The 16,982-nt window shown below is 49.5% G+C and overlaps 2 protein-coding genes across 6 annotated transcripts; one reads left to right on the top strand and one right to left on the bottom strand.

Moving 5' to 3' along the window:
• Positions 1 to 456: 456 nt before the first annotated feature.
• Positions 457 to 10,637, top strand: ntrk2b (neurotrophic tyrosine kinase, receptor, type 2b). 5 transcript variants are annotated; one of them, XM_029838089.1, is made up of 18 exons: positions 457 to 1,294; positions 2,201 to 2,275; positions 2,357 to 2,428; positions 2,509 to 2,577; positions 2,669 to 2,820; positions 2,895 to 3,031; positions 3,499 to 3,631; positions 4,018 to 4,326; positions 4,411 to 4,431; positions 4,559 to 4,570; positions 4,652 to 4,686; positions 4,813 to 4,912; positions 5,156 to 5,344; positions 5,827 to 5,957; positions 6,050 to 6,222; positions 6,333 to 6,573; positions 7,656 to 7,814; positions 7,964 to 8,149. In XM_029838089.1, the coding sequence occupies exons 1-18, from the start codon at positions 1,098 to 1,100 to the stop codon at positions 8,147 to 8,149; spliced, it is 2,391 nt and encodes a 796-aa protein (XP_029693949.1). In that variant the 5' UTR covers positions 457 to 1,097. The 5 variants fall into 5 exon arrangements, with proteins under 5 accessions (XP_029693949.1, XP_029693947.1, XP_029693946.1 ...); XM_029838087.1 differs by having other exon boundaries at positions 461 to 1,294; positions 4,414 to 4,431; positions 7,644 to 7,814; XM_029838086.1 differs by having other exon boundaries at positions 463 to 1,294; positions 4,562 to 4,570; positions 7,644 to 7,814.
• A 1,169-nt stretch (positions 10,638 to 11,806) lies between these two features.
• kcmf1 (potassium channel modulatory factor 1) lies at positions 11,807 to 16,649 on the bottom strand. The gene is made up of 7 exons (XM_003976242.3): positions 16,443 to 16,649; positions 15,031 to 15,198; positions 14,814 to 14,953; positions 13,812 to 13,913; positions 13,534 to 13,717; positions 13,142 to 13,436; positions 11,807 to 13,050 (listed from the first exon to the last, which is right to left on the bottom strand). Exons 1-7 carry the CDS (start codon positions 16,456 to 16,458, stop codon positions 12,786 to 12,788), a joined length of 1,170 nt encoding a protein of 389 aa, XP_003976291.1. The 5' UTR covers positions 16,459 to 16,649; the 3' UTR covers positions 11,807 to 12,785.
• Positions 16,650 to 16,982: the final 333 nt, after the last annotated feature.

Genomic DNA, 16,982 nt, shown 5'->3' with positions numbered 1-16,982 from the left:
ATTTATTTGATAATTCCCCAATCACATTAGCACCCCGACGGCAGCACCTGCAACATAAAAGATTAGAGATATTAATAGTTTGCAGATTAGGACCGATTCTCTGCCGCGCTCTGATTAAAGTGAGACCATTCGAAGCTTGCAGACATGGTAATTATTTTTCATAGATGAACCCCGGCTTGTGCGTCAACCGTACGTCACACCATAGGCCTAATGGCCAACCGTACAACAGTGCTGGTCTGTGTACGAGTGCGCGTATTTATTTATTTTTTATTGGAGGGGGGGCTTTTGTAATACGTGTAGTAACTACAACAATACAAGTTTTCATGCGTATCGTTGCGCCCGACGCTGAACACAGCTGGCGCCTGCCCCCTCGGCAGGATACGCGTGCAGCCACTAAAAATCTGATGCTGTTCTGGTGCGCGTTTGAAATAAACCCTTCCTTTAAATGCAGTCCGCGCGCATTGGTCTCCCCTGGGTGAAGTCGATCCGGCTGAGGGAGAGACGCGCGCGTCCTCGACGATAATCGATAGGTGCATAGCGAGCGCAGCCTTCCTCCGTACACACGCAGCAGCACCGCCGCCACGCACCCTCACTCCACGGAGCGGTACTCTGCTTCCCTTCCCATCAGCGCGCAAATGAGAAATTGCCAGCGTGCGCGCGTGTGCGTGGAGGAGGAGGAGGAGGTGGAGGAGGGGGGGAGCCTGCCTATTGATCTCTAAACATCTGGAACGGCTCATATTTGTTCTAAAAGGCAGATGCGAAGGGTCTGAGCCCGAGGAGCGAGGCAGAGGCAGCAGCACCGGGGAGCGGAGCGCCTGACACCTTGCTTCACGACATCCATATGTAGTAGTGTGATCGCGGCTCTGCGGAGACGGGAAGGCCGGTCCATGGCATCTTGATATTAAAACCGTGGGCTCTGCGCATTCCTCACCGACGTTTTTTTTTTTTTCCTCCTGCGAAGTCGAAGGGATCAACTTGGCCGGATAAAGGCGGCGGGCGAGGGAGGGGGAAATCTTCGTGATAATTCAACTGAACCACATTCTGGGGGTTTTTTTGGGGGGGAGGGGTGGCTCGTGGGGATATCATAGGAACCTGCGATGGACTCCGGCGCGGGAGGATATGGCATGGCTCGTCTCGGATTGTTTGTGGTCCTGGCGGGGCTGTGGAGGTTCGCAGATGCCTGCCCCGCATCCTGCACTTGCAGCATCTCAAGGATTGTTTGTGTTGATCCTGCACCAGGGATCGAGGATTTCCCCGTCCTCACGTTAGACGACATGGAAAACATCACCGAGATGTAAGTGTGTGAAAACGATCGCGAAGACGGCGAAGCAACTTATTAGGATGCAATGCGTAAAGCTGCTGCTATGATCACCGGTGGCAATAATCTCGCATGACTGGGATTATGCTGGTGCCAGCAGCTGTAATAATAACACCAGTAGCGGGATCAATAACAGCAGGCCCGATTACACCCTCTCATGTGGATTCAAGAGCAACGCGCGCGTCGCGCTGATGTCAAATACATGTGAAATGTTATTCTCACAGTGCCGCGTCAGATCGTGTAGAAGGCGAGTGCGGGCGTGCGCGCGCGTTTGTGTGTGTGGTCCAGAAAAAGGTTGCGACGTTTGCGCGCGAGCGTGTGCGTGTGAGAATGTGCGTAATGGTGGTGAGGGCGCGCTTATTTGGATTACTCGGAATTTCCTTTGCATAAAAAAAGAAAGAAAGACAGAAACAGCTCCGGAGGTGACGGAGTAAACGGCCAGGCTCGCCGCGGCGCCACAGAGGTGGGCTCGGTGGTTTGGGTGGGGGACTGGGGGAGAAACACGCACCATTTCCAAATGTTCACACTATCGCCACAAGTTGTTGCCTGCATAGAAGCGATAATATGCGGCTCCCTTTGCACAGGCGTGTGCTGGCACCTGCCACAACCCCGCAGAAACGCATCAGGCGATTAGACATTCCCCCAGTAAAGAGTCAAAGCCCGTGAAGCAACTCTGACCCTGAACCGTGGAAGACGCTTCTCAGCTGTAGATTCATTTACAATTTCCCAAAATCGCATCTCTCCTGTTTTTGGAGCTTTTCATATTTGACACCCAAGTGTCCAAAAACGGAAGTGTATCATCAATGTTCCAGTTTTATCACCAAACTTCCCACTAGGAGGCTCAGTGTGGCTAACAGTGCTCTTCGTCTTGTGTTTGTGCAGATTCATTTCCAATCAAAACAGACTCTTTGACATTACTGACAGCAGCTTGAGGCACTACATAAACCTCAGAAACCTGTAAGTATCCCACTTTGTTTTCAGTGGTCTAATCAGAGCGTATTCAGGCATCTGATGACTCTCCCCTCCATCCTCTAACAGAACAGTGATGAAGACTAGGCTGACGTCCATATCGCCGGATGCTTTCTATAATAACACAAGACTTCAATATGTGTAAGAGTTGTTCTAAACCTTCTCACTGATCTTTGCCCGAAGAGCCCCGTTTTGATTTGGAGTTTATCCTCATGTTCTAGAAATTTACGAAACAATAACCTGTCAACACTGTCATGGAGAACGTTTCAGAACTTCAACTCATCATACCCGTGAGTCAAAACAACCAAAGGAAAGAAAGAAAGAAATAACCGACCAGAGTATGATCAACTCTTTATAACGAGTGTTGTGGCTCCTCAAAAGGCTCCTCCTGTCTGGAAACCCTCTGGTCTGCATCTGTGAGAACTTGTGGATCAAGCTGAGGCTCCTGGAAGAACCCGACGGTCAAGATCTGACGTGCACGGATGACAGAGGGGTGTCCCAGGCCTTCATCACCCTCACCCCACCTGACTGTGGTATGTTCAACGCAGGCTGAACCATCAGTGAAAGATCTCAAGGCATTCCTTTTACATTTGGTTGTATCTTCCAGTGGTTCCCAAAGTGGTGGTGTCCCCAAACATGGTGACTGAGATGCAGGGGAGCGACGTTAAAGCTGTGTGCCAGGCAACGGGATCCCCTCCTCCGGAGATCCAGTGGAATCTTGAAATGATCGTTACCCACAAGGAGGTCAGCTGGTTCCCTTTAATACTTAGCTTAGCCGCAGATCCCCTGTGAGCTCCCAATTTTGAGTCTTGGGTCATGAGAAACCTTGCAAACCGTGTGCTAGCATCCAGAAATAATGTTTAAATGAAATGTACGATCTTTCCCTCAGAATAGTGACAGAGTTCTTACGTTAAATGAAAATTAAATGTGCATGCTCCACATTGTAAAGAGTAATGGGACCAGTTTACGTTTAGACGCCAGACGGTTTGGAGGGTTTGGGACGAGTGAAAGTGTTAAGAAGAAAACTACCAAGGGAGTTCTCCTCACCCTGTAGCATTAGCCTGGTCTCTGTCCTTGTTTTCCTGTCTGACTTACAGTTTCAAGTCATCAGAAATGGGAGAATTTCACCTGCAAACATGAATTCAAACGGTTTTTCCTGGATAATCAATCAACTCTGTCCTTTCACACACCTTTTATGCAAACATCACCAGATTGAACCTTTAGAAGTGGGGATCGGCCTCACCCTGTCGGACCTCTCTCCTGACGATAATGGCAGGGTGATCGTATGCAGCGCCGAGAACATGGTGGGCCAGAACGAGGCCACCCTCCAGCTGGATATTCACTGTAAGGCCTCTTCTTTTCCAGCTGACTGTGCTGTACATGCTAACCACCTGCCGTGTATGCCTAATTTGCCCTCGTGATCTTTGAAATGTTTTCTTCTTGCCGTCGTTATTTCCACTGGAAACACGAGCATCTGCATTTTGTTTTCATTACTGTCTCCTGGCAAATCTTATTGACTCTGCATGTTTCCTTTCTGTAACTCCTCCTGTGAAGCTCCTTGTGCCTTACGTCACTCCCCTCCTCGTTCAGAGCCACATTACTCCTCATTCTCCAGCTCCGTGTTTTCCTGATGTCACCATTCGGATATTTGGCGATCCGTCTCCTTCTCCCTCTTTATAAACCCGTGAATGTTGTTTTCCCCACTCCTCTCGCCCCTGCCTCCATGTCAGTTGCCCCCAGTGTCCAGCAGCTGCTGGAGCCAGAGCGGGACCACCACTGGTGCATCCCCTTCAGCGTGAAGGGGAACCCCAAACCTGATCTGCAGTGGTACCACGAGAACCTTCCCCTCCAGGAGCAGGACTACATCCGCACCAGGATCCACGAGTCCACCGAGAGCGAGTACCACGGCTGCCTGCAGCTGGTCAACCCCACCCACATCCACAATGGCGTCTACAGGCTGGTGGCGAAGAACCAGTACGGCCAGGATGAGAAGACGGTGTCGGCCCAGTTCATCGAGCCGCCTAACTTCAACCACACAGGTCTGGGAGCGTTCTCGAGCTTTTCTGCAGCGCTTCCGTTTTGGGAATGCTAACATGAGATCTTTTTTTCTCTTTTATTTTCAGCAGAAGATCCTTTCTACGACTGTAAGTATTGATTCAACCTCCCACCGCATCAATTACACTGGCTAGCTTGATAACTAAAGCCCTCAAATCTGCGCGCATCTTTAACGTTTTCTCCTCTCCCGGTCGGTTCCTGCATCTTTGGCCTAAGCAGACACCACGGGTGAGTAGTTCCTGAAAACCACACACGCTGTAGCCTGACTCTTCATCCATTACCTTCTAACTGTTGGGTTATTGTTTCCAGATCCGCCACTCCCTCCTCTGGATGACAGCGTTGCAGTAAGCGCTCCTGACTTTGTTTACTTCTTCGGGCTCGTTATAAAGAGGCCTGCTGCATAATTAGGAGGCGCGGATACTCCATTTTGTCATCATTAACTGTGTTTTGGACGTGTTTTTGCCTCCCAGGTGTACGTAGTTGTGGGAATCGCAGGCATCGCCCTGACTGGCTGCGTTCTCATGGTCATCATTCTGAAATATGGAAGAAATTCCAAGTTTGGAATTAAAGGTGAGTTTTTAAGGGGGAATGTCTCCATTTAGAGGCGAAGAGCGCTAACAAGAACAGGAGGAGGAAGTTGGCGTGACTCGATCAGGTGTTAAAGGGACATTTTGGTATTTTTCAAATAATGATTTAATAAATGAACATAATAAGTGCAGCATCGTCTTCTTTTCCTCCCCCTTTTCCTCTCTGACCGCAATTATTCCCTTCTACCTTCTCTTGCGTCCCTCCACCTCCTCCGTGGCTCCCCAGGCTCCTCCTCAGTCATCAGCAACGACGACGACTCTGCCAGCCCCCTTCATCACGTCTCCAATGGCAACAACACCCCGTCGTCCTCGGAGATGGGTCCAGACGCAGTGATCATTGGGATGACAAAGATTCCCGTCATCGAGAACCCGCAGTACTTCCGTAACTCCATCAGCATGCTGAAATCGGACACGTGTGAGTGAGCGCGGCGTCCGTCAAACGAGCGGTAACCCGGGCCTTTTCTGATAAATCCATGCCGGGGTCACAGCCGGATGTCTGCCAGCATCCTGTCTCAGCGCAGCGGCGACACCCGGGCTGAGGAGAGCGCCGAGACGCGGAAGCTGATCATTTTTACATGACAGGAATAATCCCTCATTTGAATAAATGTATTGATTTCTTTTCTTTTTACTCATTCTGTAGTTTAAATCACAGCATTCATGTCAAAATCCTGGTAAAGTCATCATGATAAAGGTGAATCACACGTAAACAACGTAATGTTAGGAAGAGTGTTTAAATGAACATTTTGGGAATTATTAAACCATAATTGATGATATTAATAATCATGGACTAAAGAAGAAATGTTTTAAAACCAGATCATCCAGATTGAAACTGATGTGAAACCACTTTGCATGAATTATAAATAAGGCAAAACGGAGTTAAAAATATATACTTTTCAGTCGTGCAGCACATCAAGAGACACAACATCGTGCTGAAGCGGGAGCTGGGAGAAGGAGCCTTTGGGAAGGTGTTTCTGGCCGAGTGCTACAACCTGACCCCAGACCAGGAGAAGCTCCACGTGGCGGTCAAGGTAGGGGTCAGGATGTTGTTCCCCGGCCCGGTTCTGCAGAGGACCGTTTGTTCCTGCTCTCACTGCTCCTCCACTCTGTGCCCTTGGGTCAGACCCTGAAAGAAGCCAACGAGAGCAGCCGTGCGGACTTCTACAGGGAGGCCGAGCTCCTCACCAACCTGCAGCACGAGCACATCGTCACCTTCTACGGCGTGTGCGTGGAGAGCGACCCGCTCATCATGGTGTTTGAGTATATGAAACACGGAGACCTGAACAAGTTCCTCAGGTGAGTCCAGCCATGATGGAGTCAGAACCCTGGTAGAACCCTCATAAATCCTTACATTTAACCAGGATTATTCCTAAATTTGATCATGACTGTTGCTTGTCTGTGGACAGGTCCCACGGTCCCGACGCGCTGCTCATCGTGGACGGCCAACACAGCATCCCGGTGGAGCTGACCCAGTCCCAGATGCTACACATCGCCCAGCAGATCGCCGCCGGCATGGTCTATCTGGCCTCCCAGCACTTTGTCCACAGAGACCTGGCGACCAGGAACTGCCTGGTCGGGGAAAACCTACTTGTCAAGATCGGAGATTTCGGCATGTCCCGGGATGTCTACAGCACAGACTACTACAGAGTGAGTTTCTGGGACAGAAATATGGGTCCACGTGGTCTCAGTTCAAATCAGAATTCAGGCTTGAAATAACAGAGCAGCTGCAGAAATGACTATTTGAACCAGAAGCGTTTTATCTATTTTAATACCATTTAAATGCAAATTATATAATCTACATAAAATTACTGTTACCACGGTAATAAAGGCAACAGTGTGGACTTAATCAGCATTTTCACCCCTTTCCCTGTCTCAGACACGGAGTTAATATATGATGTCAGATTACAATGAGAAATATAAAAATGTCATCGGGAGGATCAGCTTCGGCCTCGCATCCCAGCCTGAAAGCCACAGTGCCCTCTGCTGCCCAAAGGCTCTAAAATCTCCCAGATCCTTTTGTCTGCATCAGATAAGACGGCTTAAAGAGGGCCTGTCACCAGCCCGCACTATCACAGGCTTTTATCACAGCAAATGTGAAATCCTGAACAAAACCAGGGAGAGAATCCCAGCAGCATCAGCATTAGTATGACCGTCGCATGACTGGAAACTGTAAATCACTCATATTTCCAGCGATCAGGCGATCCAAAGAGACCAGGGGAGAACCGATGCAAAATAAGCAAGCAGAGAGGAAAGCAATGGCTGGATCAACGTTTGTGGCGCAGGGAAAAGCCCTTTAATTCATAAACAAGAAAGAGTCTAATTTAATCAGACTATATTAACATCGCATCAAAAAACCGCAGTGAAAAGTTGGTTGGGATGACACGCAGACATTAATTTCTCTGTGAGGCTGCACAAAAGCCTTGCTAATGCTAACTTTGGCCTGCTAAAGCCTGTTTGTTCATATTTACCTGCGTCGTTAGACTTTTCCTGTCATTTCGCCGCCTTTAATGAGAATGAGATCGTTTGGTTCTCAGACGTGTCTTGAGTTTTACACCAGTTCTGGCTGGATGTTGGTGTAGACGCGCCAATGTTCAGGAGCTCATGTGATGGGAAGTGACGTCAGGTTGTTTTGGAAAATAACACAACAATGGTAAATGTGATCATAAAGCAATGATGATATTCCCGATCACAACTCACCCAACATAAAAAAAAAAAAGATTTCTTTGCAGGTTGGTGGTCATACGATGCTGCCCATCCGCTGGATGCCCCCAGAGAGCATCATGTACCGGCGGTTCACCACAGAGAGCGACGTGTGGAGCCTCGGCGTGGTGCTGTGGGAGATCTTCACCTACGGGAAGCAGCCCTGGTACCAGCTCTCCAACAACGAGGTCAGACTCCCTGTAAAGCTGTTCATCAGTAGTTGGTTGTTATGTTTTTACATACAGTCTCATTAAATCTTTAATGATCTCCACCATAACGCAGCGAGTCGTCAGCATACAGGCTGACGTGCCCTGTTTTTCCCTCGCTCCCCCTGCAGGTGATCGAGTGCATCACGCAGGGCCGCGTGCTGCAGCGACCCCGTACCTGCCCTAAAGAGGTCTACGACCTGATGCTGGGCTGCTGGCACCGGGAGCCTTACATGAGGCTGAACATCAAGGAGATCTACGGCATGCTCCAGAGCCTCGCCAAGGCCTCGCCCGTGTACCTGGACATACTGGGCTGACCCGCCAGCGTTTGTTGTATGTACTCTACGCACACGCGTGTGAGCCGGATCTGTTCGTCTGCTCACGGTGAGAGAAAGGGAGGGAGAGAGGTGTGAGCGCCTGTGTACAGTCCCTCGGCTGTCCGTGTTTCCATAAACGCCGTCATCTGTCTCCTCCTTGTATCGAGAAAAGCCTTAAAATTTGAGTGATTTTTTTTCCTGACTGCTTTCATTTGCTCAGTGGGGGTGGGGGCACGTGCAGAAGCCAAAATGGGATCGTGTCAGTTTATTCCATCAGCACTCCTGCATGGTTCTAAGTTTTAAGAGATGTAAGACCCAGATCATCTGAAACATCCGTTGAAACGTGGACACTGTGTTCCTGAGCATCTTCTCAGTCTCCTGGTGCCTCTCCAGCAGAAGCGGCTGTCATCAGGCAGTCGTGCAGCGCCAGGACGCGCAGCATTTCATGCCTCTCATCGCATTTTCTGTAAAGGCCTGTTCGATCTCAACAAAGCCCCCCCCATTTATCTCGTGACATTTTAATTTGTCGTGTCTAAAGCACAGAGAGCGAGAACTTGGAGGCGTGGAGCTGTGCTTAACCCCCCCCCCCCCCCATCCTCCAAGAGAGAAAAAACATGAACATGAGCACAGTTTAGTTTTTTATTTTTGTTCACCAGCAAAGCCGCTGAGCTGTTGTTGGTGGTCTGTGTCGGTAAGAGACGTCGGCCCTGAACGCAGCTTCGGAGGCAGAGATTCGAGATTCGAGACGAGAGATTGTGGATTCATGGGTCTTTTGGGGTGGGGCGGGGGGGCTTTTTGGGCATTCAAGAGAAATATAAAGGCAGGAATTATTTGAGCTTTCAGCACTTTGCTTTGGTGTAATATTACAGTTAGGATGAGTTTATTTATAATTTATTCACATGGCTGGAGTGTACTTGGATGATCTAATCTTTAATTAGAACATAACAGGCTACTGGGGGACTACAGTAAGGTTTAATTAAGAGCCTGATTGACCTTCAGGCATCCCAGGGGTGCGTTTGTCTCTCTGAGTGGCCCCAATCAGCCGGGTGGAGACTTAAACAGCTCCTCATTTCAGACATCAATAAAAGCACATCTGTACAGGCCAAAGGTAAAAATGCTTAAAAAGAGCTCAATAATGCATTCATGTAGTTCATTTTTCCAAATTATATTCAACCTATAAGGTTTTTATGAGAGAAAAAAAGATGAAATATCAAAGGACAGTGAAGCGTCGTGCAAATTTCTGTATAAAGTCTACAAAAACAGCAGTTTCATGTCACATTTATTCCCATATTAAGGCATAGGAGGCGTAATTATGTTAAGTGCACTTTGCAGCGTAACATAACCTTTAAATGCACAATTGGAGTGGCTGTTCTTGCCGCAGCATCGGCCATGAGAGAAGCAAATGTCCTTGTCCTTGCAGAAAATCGACCGTGTCCCGCTGTATTTTATTACATCTGTCGGTTCTGTATGACAGTCACATGTCTGTTGTACATAAGCCTGTACAGTTCTGATATCTGTCTATATCAATAGTAGGCTATGTTTAATAGTATAATCTGTTTAAAGCAGGTATCATGTCCAAACTGTGTGACATCTTTTAAAGATAATGTGTTATGGGCCACTGGCAATACATACTGTCTGTAAATACTACTTTATTTGTGCTTCATTGCATACTTTCTTTGTGCTCGTTCATAATACCAGTGAGACTACAATCCTTTTCTTGGGCAAATCTGAACTGAAGAGGACATGATTTGAACATTATTTTCTCTGGAGAAAGAAAAGAAAAAGAATATCTGTCCTATTCCGTCTCCACTGTGAGGGGAGCTCACGCGGAGGCTGTCTGAGATGTCTGCAGGACCGCCTCAGACTGGATCAGACTTTCAACATCGCAGTCTCTCCCAGCTGACCGGTGGCCCGCGGCGAGGAGGTCCAGAAAAGAAACCCAAACAAAAAAACACCGCCGGGACAAAAATCTGCACCACCCGACCTCTGACTGACTGTAGCCTTTTTTGATCCTTCCAGATGAATAACTGTGACTTTGCATCATGAATCGTATATTATTTTGAATGTAATCTAAAAGGGTCGGGACCTTTTTTTTGAATGTAATCTGTCTTGGGGAAGGAGGGGGGGTGGGGGGAACTAAAGGATACTAAAGGATTCTTCTTTTTTTTTGTAAATATCCTAAAAGAAAAAAGAAAAGTTTTCATTCCTGTGCGGATAACTCAGAGAATGTTGTGTGTGTGGGACTAATCTCTGAGATGTTGACATCTGTATACAAGAGGATGCGTGTGTGTGCGTGTGTGCGTGTGTGTGTGTGTGAGCATACATGTCTGCGTGTGTGCGTGTTTGCTCTCCTGGCAGATTTAATCCTGCTTTAATCAGCCACTTCTATCAATCAATTCAATGCTTTGTGCATCATGTGAGTAGCTTATCCTCAATTAATGGAAATGTTCCTTGTGATACTGTGCATTTAATAAAGGTCGTATGTCTTATGATAGGCTTGGCGCCATTTTTCCACATTTACAGAAACAATTAAAGGGAAAGACTGGAATTTTGGAAAATATATGTAGAGATGCCGTTCATAGTTGTTTATTTTAGGCTGGATGATTATGGGGGGGGGGGGAGGGGATCAAACATATTTTGTACTATGGGAGGTCAAAGTTATTAAAACGTCAGATTAATGGGTCCTAATATTTAAGATGTCTTATCCTGCTGTCTACCGATAAGGGATACCTGTATTTTAGGTATTTTAAGTCTAATTGTTGATTCCTTGGTAACATAACGGCTAGTTTGTATTTTAGTAAGGAGTCGTGTAAAATAGGTAACGAATTGTCACTTTTCGAGCGTTACAGGACTACAAATTCTTACTCTGCGGTTACACTGAAGACAGAAATCCCTGGCAACGACTCTTTATTGCCCCCCTCAGGTAAGACTTGGTTGCTTTACACAACGTTAAAAGTTTTTCTTCATATCATTACGAATAACTTCATCGTTGTTTTTTTAATTTAAAAAAATTAAGATTTTTTTTTTTTTAATTTTCTAGCAAAGTGATGACATCATTATGATTGAGGATAAATGAGGTGAGACGAAGAAATGAGAAGTTTTGTATTTTCTGTGCAGTGTGTGTGTCTGTCGGAGGGACAGACATCAAATCTGCTTCACCCCACATGGGTCGTGAAAGGAATCCCACAGGCACCACTTGTTTCTAACAATAACTTCTGCAGAGTGACGAGGACAGCTGAAGTCAAGGGCCTCACTGATACAAGGTCAGACCAGCATTTCTTTACTGCTCTTGCACCAGTTGACACATCAGACAAAGAAACTTTTATAGGATGAACGTAAGTGCGAGTACCCCACCTTTTCAGGTTTGTGCTATTAGCAGGATCGTCCGGCCCATTGAGGACGTCTCCTTTATCCATGTGAGGAACATGCAGGGTGACCTTGTGACCTCTGAAGGCTATAATAATACCGCCCCTAACTACCCCTCTGAACTGCTTCTGCACCACTGAACGGGTGAAAATCGTGGGTGCAATCACGACAACACACGGTGTGATGGTCTTTTTGTTTGATCAAAAGCTGTGCGCCGTTTATATTTATTTTATTCTAATCTTACATTAAAAAAAAAGAAAAAAAACATGGCCCGCCCATTTCTTAGAACCATTATGAAAGTAAACGCACAAATTTAATATACATCTCATTGGTACTATACAGAGGGGTCAAAGTATAGGCATGAAGGTGTTGTGACTCATCAAGGCTCAAAAAAATCCAAAAACAAACATGAATAAATAGAAAGTGCTAATGTTAGCAACAAAAAAAATCTTACAAAAACTGCATCATGGAAGGTCTCAAGTCCCCAAAACCCAGAAGAGAAACATCCAAACCATAAAAGTGTTCTGACGTCGGACCTGTACACAAGCAGAGTGAAGGTTAGAACTAATGTGGAGAGCAATAGAGATTACTGTGGTGAAGAATCTGCACTCTAGCAATGATCGACTGCGCTAAAACGAGCTAAACTGGTCCTAATATTCACGTGAAGTGTCAAAAAAAGGGAAAAAAAGGCCGTTCTGGAGCCGAGACGAGACCTCGTGGGCAAATTTCAATCCTCACCCGGGTTTGAGGGAACTGTAAAAACAGCTGGAAGCTTTGGGACGTGAGAAAAAAAACAAAGCAATAATCAACGACAGGGTCATTCAGAGTCATGCACGCTGTAAAATCACCGCATGCAGTTGTTATGGAAACCCATCCAAGCACTTTTTATTAAACCAATGATCATGAAACACGCAGCAGCTTCGTCAGAGGAGCCGTCGCCCTCTTGGCTTTGCAACATGGAGCCTTTTCAGCATTTTCCTGATAAAGAACAGGTCTGTGGGTTGATTATCGACTTCATATATATCTTCTATATATATCTATAATTTCTCTTTCCCCGTTTGCTCAGTTATCCTGCTCGTTTATTTGGGATTACGGCGTCATGAAAAAAAAACAACGGTGACAGGACTGAAATTACAATCACCAAAGTAAAGAAGAACAACAGAAAGAATGAGAGGAGAGGGGGAGGCCGGGGGAGGGGCCTGCTGCTGTCTCTGCTGCCCGTCACTGACAGTAGCAGCAGGGGGGACACAGTCTGCTGGCCGCCTGGACATCAAAGAGGCGGCGGCGGAGGCTCCTTCCCCGTGGAGCTGCGCTCCCGCAGCTGGAGGTTCTCCAGCGCCACATCTAAAGGCATGATATCCACGCAGCCCATGGCCCCGAAGTCGGCGAAATCCCGCCGTTCGTCCTCGTCGGACGAGGAGCTCTCCTCGTGCATGAGCGTGGACAGCAGCAGCTCCTGGACGAACAGGCTGCGGTCGGCGCGCTCGCCTTCTAGGAACTGACGCTCCGCTTCCGACATCTTAGGTTCGTTCAACCTGTGGAGGAGTCACAAAAAAAAAAGGGGGGGGGAGAAGGGGTGTGAAACTTCGCCGCCGTCTGCCTTCGGTCCAGTTGGGCCACACTCACCGCGCTAAAAGGAACTGGGAGTTGTGGGAAACGGATGACTGGTTGCTTTCTCCTGCGGCGGCGCTGTTGGCGGTGGCCGCGCTGGGCGGGGGGGCGGCCGAGCCGGCGTTGCCCGGGTTGTTGCCGCGCCGCGTGGCGTGGCGGCTGCTCTCCACCTGCTGCCGCGCCGCCTGAGCCTGCTGCCGCTCCAGCTGCAGCTGCATCTGGAGCTGCTGGAGCTGCAGGGCCGAAGGCCCCGAGGAGTTTATCTGCCCGCCCGCCGCACGCCGCACCCCCGACAGCTGGGACAGCAGCTCTGCGGAGAGGGCAGCACAAACGGTGCAGGTGAGACCCAGGAAAACGGCGAAGTCAAGCCCGCCGGAGTGGGCGGGGCTTAAAAACACCTCTCTCACCAGCAATGGGGTCCATGGCCTCTCTGTTACTGGGGGTGTAAGTGGAGCTCTGCGACGAGGAGGACGACAGCCCCCCCGTGGAGCTGCTGGTAAAGTGCATATTAGTCCGTCGGGCCCGGGGCCCGCCGAGTCCTCGTCCGGGGTGGAACATCCTGCGTACGTGCCGAACGCTGCTGGACTCGTCGTGATGGCGGCGCGTTAAGGACCTCAAACAGCATCTATAGACAGTGTGCACGGACGCACGTGCACGGACGCACGCGCTGCGCGGGGAAGGATATCAAATCTCTCGGCGCCCTGTGTTCAAGTGTGAGGTGAGCGGTGAAGTCGTCGGTGACGTGGTTGGGGTCGCCTCCGGGCAAGGCAGCGCATATGGGGCAGATCTGAGGAGAGAGAGCGTTAGCAGAGACGCACGTCGCCCCCCCAGGGTGGCACAGACGGAGGAAGTACAGGAGAACCACGTGGGGGGGTAGAGACGGCACCGCTACCGTAACTGCTGAGACTATAAACACTGTGTTGCCTACACACACCAGTAAAACCACTACCCACACCGGTTTTAAACCACTCAACCCTCGCCACCAGGTTACCTTGGATAGGGGCGGCGATGGCGCAGTGGGCGGGGCCAGAGCGAGGGGACCCCCGTAAAAGTGGTGGCAGAATCTGCGCAACTTTTTGAAGAGCCAGACTCATCTCTGGAACCAGACGAAAGGGTTTCCGTGGTAACGGAGCCTCCCTTCTGCTTCTTCTCTCCTTATCCAGGCGTGACAACACCCGGGTGTCCGGACGTCACAGGCCGCCATCGGGAGGGCGGGCCGAGACCACGACACGAGGTCACAGTCGCTCTCTCACAACAAGAGCGCGGCTGGTATGTATGGGTGACGCCCCCCCCCCACCCACACACACACACACCTTAAAAATACGCTAGCGTCACTTCCTGGCAGCAGCCGCGATGGCTACGCGCAGCATGTGACCACTCACGTGTCCTCTTTCACACATGTAGAGGTTTGGAGGATTCCAAAGTGCACGTGTGACCTGCACACGGCCTCTGCTTGAACATGGCAGCAGGCCTGGGGGGGGGGGGGGGGGGGGGGGGTTTACAGAGCTCTGAGAACAACACAACCTGGTCTAACTGGAGAGGTGGAGAGACCCGTGAGCTGAGCTTCCTGTCCAACATCTGGGAAGGTGGCGCCCACGTGAGCGAGCCCTTCCCCACCCTCCTGAGGTCCTGCCTCAGCGCGGGCGCTCGCTCGCCCGGTCCCGCTCCGGGAGGGAACGACACTCACCACCTCCGTGGACGTTTCTGCGTGTTCCGAGGTGACGTGGTCCTGCAGGGACGTCTCCGTGAAGCCCATCTTGCCACAGTAAGGACAGGTGAAGGACTGAGGCTGCTCCACTGAGAACGTGTCCCCTCCATAATACAGGTCTGCAAGGACACAAGGCAGCAGGGGTTATCGGCGGGCTCCTCCCCCGTCCCGACCGCTGCGGCCACACCGCTCTTACCGTAGTCTACCCTGGTTAATATACACTGCATGGGGTGCTCTGTGGTGTGTCTCGTGGTGGTGGCGCCGCTCTCGTAGCACGAGGCGCAGAGGTCGTAGTCGTAGCAGATTAGACACTTGAACCGCCGTCCTCTGAAGTTGCCTTTCAAACACGCATCGCAGCTCACACCTGCAGAGAGAGGAAGCAGCCCGGAGGTTAAAGAAGGAATAAAAAGACGGAGCTGGAAATTCAGGTGCGGGTGGCTCGGTCCCCGGCCCGATGGCGCTCACGCGGGCGTGCATTCTAGACGGGCGCCGATGCACAATGCGTGCTGCAGAAACGCACACGCCTGAAGCGTCTGACAACGGTCGCACACTTGGGTCACTCATTCATGGCTCAGCTCCGACCGTTTGGAGGCAGCATGTTGGGTTTGGTGTCTGACTTCTCTGCATTCTCCAAGTGGATTTAAATCTCTAATTAACATTAAAACCTGTCCGACGTACAAGATGCTTTAGTCTTTCTTTTTTTTTTTCCTACATTGTATACTGGAAATTCAAGGACCTGGAAAATCCTGCCCATATCCCCCCAACAAGATTCCAAGCGGCACTCCTGTTATCCTAGTTTAAACAAGTTGCTCAAGATTCTGTGGAAACTATCCAGCATGATTGTCGCCCTTTTGCATGACAGGAGGCCACAGCAACTTCTGGGTCATCAGCAGGAACTCCTGCACAACTAACCTGAGATTTGGTCTCCCAATGGATCTAAAACCGCATTCCAGTATACGTGCCAGGCAAAAACCACCAAAAAAACAAAAAAACAACAGAACTTAAGACTAGCAGTAAATAAACTGTCGTCCAGCCACTTCAGTGGGTGCTTTCAGGTCCAGGCCTCAGACTTTCTTCTTGATGACAGTGCACTCGCCAACAATATTGAGTCCTCTGACAAGACGGGACAGTGTGGCGCTAACGTTAGCATACAGGCGCTTCCATGGACGAAAACGGAGCAAATCCAACAGTCTTCGTATCCGCAGCCGCCCCCGACTGGCAATCACTCGTTTACCCACATCGCCGTGCAAAACAACCGCAGCTAAAGCGCCTCCTTCGTACCTTAGATTACCCTGGCATGCTCGGTAGCACTAGCTACAGGAAGGGGGGTGCTAATGCTAACTGCAAGCTCCGCAATGTTGCAGTATCACTGCGAACAGGTTTGGAGAACTTAATAATCATTTACCTGCGATTACAAGACGCGCGGTTGTTATAACACCAATGGCCTTCACGGTAATTATGTGTGGCCTAGGGTAAATAGCTCTGAAAGCAAACCGCAGGGGAAAAAAGAACGCAAATAGTTGAATTGCTTTGGAATACACATAGCGCAGCTAGCTGCGGGAGCTAACCGCTCAGGTACTGTAGCCGCAGCTCCGCAGATCAACTCACCCTCATGTCGGGACATCCTACAAACAGCAGCAAAGCCCCACCTCGGGCTCCCCAGCGTGGATAACACGGAGGATACAGTCTGTCAGCAGCAAAACTAAAGTAAGTCTTCAACCTGGCCTTTATTTCAGGCAAGATGGATCCGTCAGCAGCTCAGTTTGTTCTGCTTCCCCTCCCAGAGTGTCACTCACCCACGTCAGTGAGGCGCCTGGGCGCCAGGGGGCGCTGTTCCCCCGGAGGAGGACCGCATCTGCAGGCTGGGCCCAAGTGGGTCAGAAAATGGATCAAAAGGGATCAGAATGTTGCTTAAGATGCGTCCAAACGTGACTGTGAGTCCGCTCATGACCGCCAGCGAGGAAGAAACCGGCCAATGTCGTTCGTCTTTTAAAGGTTTACAATGAGCAGAGGGGAAAATAATTTATCACGTTTTATCTCAACGAGCCGCTAAAAGAAATAGGGGAAGATTAATGAGAGGAAAAGGGATGTTTTTATTTGGTCAAAACTGTTGTGTAGCAGGAGATGCAAATGGAGGAAAATACGCAA

The sequence above is a fragment of the Takifugu rubripes genome, chromosome 6 (genome assembly GCF_901000725.2).
Source record: "Takifugu rubripes chromosome 6, fTakRub1.2, whole genome shotgun sequence".
NCBI lineage: Eukaryota > Metazoa > Chordata > Actinopteri > Tetraodontiformes > Tetraodontidae > Takifugu > Takifugu rubripes.
Note: the sequence above shows the minus strand (reverse complement) of the source record. Positions and strands in the feature narration are given on the sequence as shown.